The 6,052-nt window shown below is 34.7% G+C and overlaps 1 protein-coding gene across 3 annotated transcripts in view; it reads left to right on the top strand.

Moving 5' to 3' along the window:
* The window catches only part of LOC131431030 (clavesin-1), a 43,643-nt gene extending 38,504 nt beyond the window's left edge, over positions 1 to 5,139 (top strand). For all 3 annotated transcript variants that reach the window (XM_058596439.1, XM_058596441.1, XM_058596440.1), the window contains exons 2-5: positions 3,817 to 4,045; positions 4,115 to 4,209; positions 4,268 to 4,612; positions 4,675 to 5,139. In XM_058596439.1, the coding sequence (XP_058452422.1) occupies positions 3,817 to 4,045; positions 4,115 to 4,209; positions 4,268 to 4,612; positions 4,675 to 4,977 (972 nt within the window). In that variant the 3' untranslated portion in view covers positions 4,978 to 5,139. The remainder of the gene's footprint in view (positions 1 to 3,816; positions 4,046 to 4,114; positions 4,210 to 4,267; positions 4,613 to 4,674) is intronic.
* Positions 5,140 to 6,052: the final 913 nt, after the last annotated feature.

The raw sequence follows: 6,052 nt of genomic DNA on the forward strand, positions 1-6,052 counted from the left end.
ATCATTATCATTATCATTATCATTATCATTATCATTATCATTATCATTATCATTATCATTATCGTTATCATTATCATTATCATTATCATTATCATTATCATTATCATTATCATTATCATTATCATTATCATTATCATTATCATTATCATTATCATTATCATTATCATTATCATTATCATTATCATTATCATTATCATTATCATTATCATTATCATTATCATTATCATTATCATTATCATTATCATTATCATTATCATTATCATTATCATTATCATTATCATTATCATTATCATTATCATTATCATTATCATTATCATTATCTACAACAATAACAAAAGCATTATCATTATTAGGGGATGGGTGTAGCGTGTTGGATAAGTCGATACCCACTACGCAACCCACCAGGGTTAGATTCCCAACCCCGTACATAGGGTCAGAAAATTTTGTTATGATTAACACTAATGAATACTTTAATAGAATTATATTATATTAGACTATGTTGCAGGACTATGGGGACAATACTCATCTCATCAGTAGAATAGCCATAATACTCTGTTGGGCACCCGACTCCAAGCAACGGATTGTAAAAACTAGCAATATAGTATTTATGTTCTAGTTCTGAGAAACGACAATCAAGTAACTTGTCCAAAACTGGGTAATTCTGCTGCTGTTATAACGATGCGGAGGTACGGAATGTAGGTATCTTTCTTCGTCCAATCACTATAGTCAGCATATTGATAAGAGGTAGCATATTTCACAATTGTCAGTTTTCGCACTTGAGTTGTCTAGCGGAGGGAGATGAAGGATGATAACGTAAACCCTGCTATAGTATAGTATATTGTATTATATTATATTATATTGTATTATGTTATACTATATGTATTGTATTATATTATGTTATGTTGTATTATATTATACTATATGTATTGTATTATAGTATATAATATTGTATTATATTGTATGATATTATAATGAGTTATATTATTTGATTTTAATTATATAATACTGCTGCTGTTATATCATCGCGGAGGTACGGAATGTAGGCATCTTTGTTCGTCCAACCACTATAGTCAACATATTGATAAGAGATAGCTTATGTCACTATAATTGTCAGTTTTAGCGCATGAGTTGACTAGCGGAGGGAGATGAAGGATGATAACGGAAACCCTTCTATAGTATGGTATATTGTATTATATTATATTATATTATACTATGTTATATTATATTATGTTATATTATATTATATTGTATTATATTGTATTATGTTATACTATATGTAATGTATTATATTATATAATATTGTATTATATTATATTATATTATAATGAGTTATATTATTTGATTTTACTTATATAATAATGTTGCTGTCATTACTTCGAGGAGATACGGAATGTAGGCATCTTTTCTTCGGACAAACACTATAGTCAACATATCGATAAGAGATAGCAGTTTTTACTATAATTGTCAGTTTTCGAACATGAGTGCCTAGCGGAACGGAGATGATGGATGATGACGGAACCCTTCTATAGGATAATATATTGTAGTATATATGTTATATTATGTGATATTATATGGCTCTATGTTATATTTTATTATGTTATATTGTATGACGATTTGTTGTATTGTATTATATTAAATGATATTATATTATGTCTTATTATTTTACTATATTGTACTTCGTCACAAATATTATATTATTTTATTACAATGGTGAGGGGCAGGGAGTGCATCAGGGTATCTTACAAGTGAATGACTGGATGATGGAGTGGATTGCCAACCTGAGTCACATGGGAGAAACTTCGTGTTTCTCCCTGAAGGTCTGAAATGAGTAAGACGCGCCCTTCTAACAAACAAACCATCAGGCGGGTTTAAGCTGGTACAGCGAAAATCTTTATTATATGGCTGGATGTTATTGCTGGAAGGCGCCGGGTCCAAATAACCCATTTTGGCCTTCTTAACAGTAATAATATGAAAGCTATCTGATAATTAAATTCGGATCTACTGTAAGTCTACCCGCATACATTGGTAATGCCTTGAACTGATGGTGGCTTCACATATACATACATACATACATACAAAACGGAGAAGAAATTGATAAATAAAACGAAGAAAGTTTGTATGTTCGAGTTCCGTTCAGGTGTATTTTTTCCAAATTTGTATATCCGGAATGCCAGGCATCTACCTCTGTGTGTGTGTGTGTGTGTGTGTGTGTGTGTGTGTGTGTGTGTGTGTGTGTGTGTGTGTGTGTGTGTGTGTGTGTGTGTGTGTGTGTGTGTGTGTGTGTGTGTGTGTGTGTGTGTGTGTGTGTGTGTGTGTGTGTGTGCATGTATGTGTGCATGTGTGTGTGCGTGTATGTCTGAGTCTGTGAGTGTGTGTGTGTGCATGTGTGTGTGTGTGTGTGTGTGTGTGTGCGTGTGTGAGTGAGCGTGTGTGTGTGTGTGTGTGTGTGTGTGTGTGTGTTTGTACACTAACTTTTTTCGGAGATGGCTTACCCGTTTTTCACAAACTTTGATTCAAATGAAAGTTCTAGTGGTCCCATACAAAATTCCTACATATTATTTGGACTTCCGGATTCGAAAATATAGGGTAAAGTGTGTTAAAAATTTTATACCATCACTCAAAAGGGCGAAAAGCAGTAAAAAATTCTGAATCGACCTCAAATCTTCTCCAATTGATAGTTTTTATCAGTTGACGGTCAAACAAACCGATTTCGGTTATTCTTTCAAGAATCAAAGAAGATTGCAAAAGTCGGTTAAGTGCAACTTAGTTTGAAAAATCCGTTTAATTATTTTTGAATGCAAAAACCGGATAAAAACATTGATAGAAAAAACCGGACCTGGACTTTGCCATGCAAGAATCGTTTGAAGACATCTTTTTTGCAAGAACCGGACAGAAAAACTTTGAATGCAAAAACCGGACAAAAACTTAACCGGTTCTTCCAAAACAAATGTATTTATCCGGTTTTGGCATTCAAAGTTTTTACAAACTGTCGCAGCATAGATCAAGTTGCCCGTAACAAACAAACAAACCATGCTTCGTCCACTTCGACAGTCGGTAAAAACTTTGAATGCAAAAACCGGATAAATACATTTGTTTTGTTTCAAAACGAAATTTAGTTCAGTGCAGCATAGAATAAAGTAAGGAAAAAAACAACCAGAAAACAATCGACGCAAATGAATGTATTCATGTTAAATGTTCACGTGTACGGCTAATGTTGAATGAAACCGAATATCATTGTGTATAATTATTCTCGTTAAACAAATGTTTAGGAACCAGAATTAAAATATATCTAATGCAAGATCATTAGCATCTGAGTCAATCACAACCACGGTAGACATGACTCAGCCAGAACCAACTAAACGTTTTTTTCCTATAATTTATTTCATCAATATTTACCAGCTATCAGTACACGTTAGATTCTGGAAACTGGCAGTCTTAATGTCCAATCAACTGAAATTACTGACAACGGCTGTGTGTTTACATGTCAAAACTACCGTGAATTTCAAGCTCACGCGTTCATGAAAGATAACTTAACTGATTTGAAATTGTTTAAAACGGCTTGAACGTTCAGATCTTCCGAATTATAGTGTCTAGTCCCAGTTATCTTGCGTGCATGGAAGTACTTGATTATCAAGCATGTAAAATTGAATCGTCAAATTTTGTTATATCTCCATCGTTTGTGTGGTTCTGATAAAGCAAATTCACCGTTAGTTAACAACCTTGGCAATTACATGCATGATCACATTAAAGATTACACTGATCGTACAAAATAATCCGTAAACGTTTGTATCTCTGACGACTCATGTTTCATTTCAGAAAATCATATCTAAACAAAAGGTCGTGAATCGACCGATATTGCCGAAAGGTGATCACTTGTGGAAACCACCACCGATCGATCGTAGGATGCCGGACAGTGCAGGTATTAAACATACGATCAACTTGGACTCGGACCTTCCAGCGAAAATTGCGGAAATTGCTCGAAGACAAGGCGAAGACCCGGAGAAAACATGTCTTCTACTGCAGGAGCTCCGAGATATGGTTTACGGTAAGTTAAGTATTTAAGGTGTTGAGTCGAATCAGTGTAATTGAAAAAAATGAATGTTTTCTGTTTTAGAAAGAGGCGACTGTGAACCCCACCGATTGGATGATGATTTTTTGATAAAATTTCTCAGAGCAAGATTTTGGAAAGTTGAAAATGCTTATAAATTGGTAATGATATATTACTAATCTCTTGAAGTATGCGAAAGTCTCACATTGAGTGTTACAGATGTGCCGCTACTACGAATTTCGTGAGAACAATGTAGAACTACACGAGAACGTTAATCCGATGACTCTGAGATCGCTGGGAGATGATAACATCATTACAATATCACCTTACCGCGATCAGGAAGGCCGTAGAGTTTTGTTTTTCAAATTCGGTAACTGGAGACCATCGAAAGTTCCTATGAATGATTTGCTTAAAGCTACTTTGCTAATGTTGGAAGTTGGTTCGTTGGAACCCGTATCGCAAGTAGTCGGTGGAGTTGGTATTATGGATTTGGAAGGATTATCTTTAAACCATGCTTGGTATATGAGTCCAACAGTTGCTCAGAAAGTTATTGCTTTGTTGGTGGTATGACTGTAGAAACACTCGCATTCACCATTTTACTCGTTTCAAACATACCTTTTTTGCAGACATGTATGCCCGTTCGTACGACAGCAATTCACATCGTTAACCAGGGATGGGTATTTGATACAGTGTTTCAGATGTTTAAACCATTGTTGAATGATCGGATGCGTGAGCGGTTGTACTTCCATGGCACGGATCGTGCTTCGCTGCACAAATATATAGATCCGGAGTATTTACCAGAACGTTATGGAGGTACAAAACCGGAATTCCCTTACACTTACTGGTTGGATCATTTGTGCAAAAACGAACGCGTTGTTCGTGAGTTGGAGCAGCTGGGTTACGTAGCGGAAGCGGAGAGCGAGGAATAACCAAAGCTTTATAGGTGTTACAGAGTCTGTGATTGGATTTTTGACTTCAACTGTCAAGTGACTGCAGCAAAATTAGTTTCTGTGAATTAGACATAAGAGAACATTTTGGGCATATCTATTTTTGTACAAATATACAATACTGATTGTGTCTATATTATATGACTACATGTGTTTCAGAGTTCATATACATTTTGCAATGATTACTGAACTATTTTCCACAGTGTTAGGAACTAATTAGGATTGTCATCGGAACGGCACATTTGAGCCTAGCAGAATGTGCTGGGCTGCCGAACTAAGATTGTGCTTGGTCTCTGAACTTCTTTAATTTTTTTTAGTTGTTATCGCTTCCAAACTTTTTTTTCCAGTTTCCATATGAATTGATTACAATAAGATGTTATCCAGATGAATGATTTTTTTCTGGTAAAACATGGTGACCCTAGGAATTTACTAACGATATCGGGATTAACATGGGCGAGATGTAAGACGTCCGAACCAATTGCGATTGAAACTATGTTCCTCTTCATTATCAACCGTAGACTTAATTAGGTTAGTGACTTAGGTTCAATTATCATGGACCGTTTCTGAATTTTCTGGTGAGATCTATTTTCACTATCCTCAAATAAATAAAACATCTTATAGCTCTACATGCTGTTAGGGAGTTTTAATCGTGTCTACTTTTCCATTCCGGAACTATGAGGCGATGAGCTGAAAATGTTAGTTTCATGAGTACATTCTTATGAGTGACGATGTTAAAAAGGGTGATCGCAAATCGCATCGTCTTCTAGTTGGTGGGTTTTGTTAGTTAATTGCCAAACATTTTACGGCTATATCGGATCCCAGATATTATAGTTAAAATAATAAGTAGGTTAATAACTATTTTTTTCAACTTTATATATTTTCAGTAAACATTAATTCACCAATGTCCTTCAATACATAATGAGTTTAATTACATTGCTTCATTCGTACTTGCCTATCATAAAAAGTAGAAGAAAATGTTGATTTTTCCCAACTCTTCAACATTACATTTTTTCTATTGAGTAAAAATATCAATACAATATGCATATATAAAAAAATA

The sequence above is a fragment of the Malaya genurostris genome, chromosome 2, assembly GCF_030247185.1.
Source record: "Malaya genurostris strain Urasoe2022 chromosome 2, Malgen_1.1, whole genome shotgun sequence".
In the NCBI taxonomy this organism is placed as follows: Eukaryota; Metazoa; Arthropoda; class Insecta; order Diptera; family Culicidae; genus Malaya; species Malaya genurostris.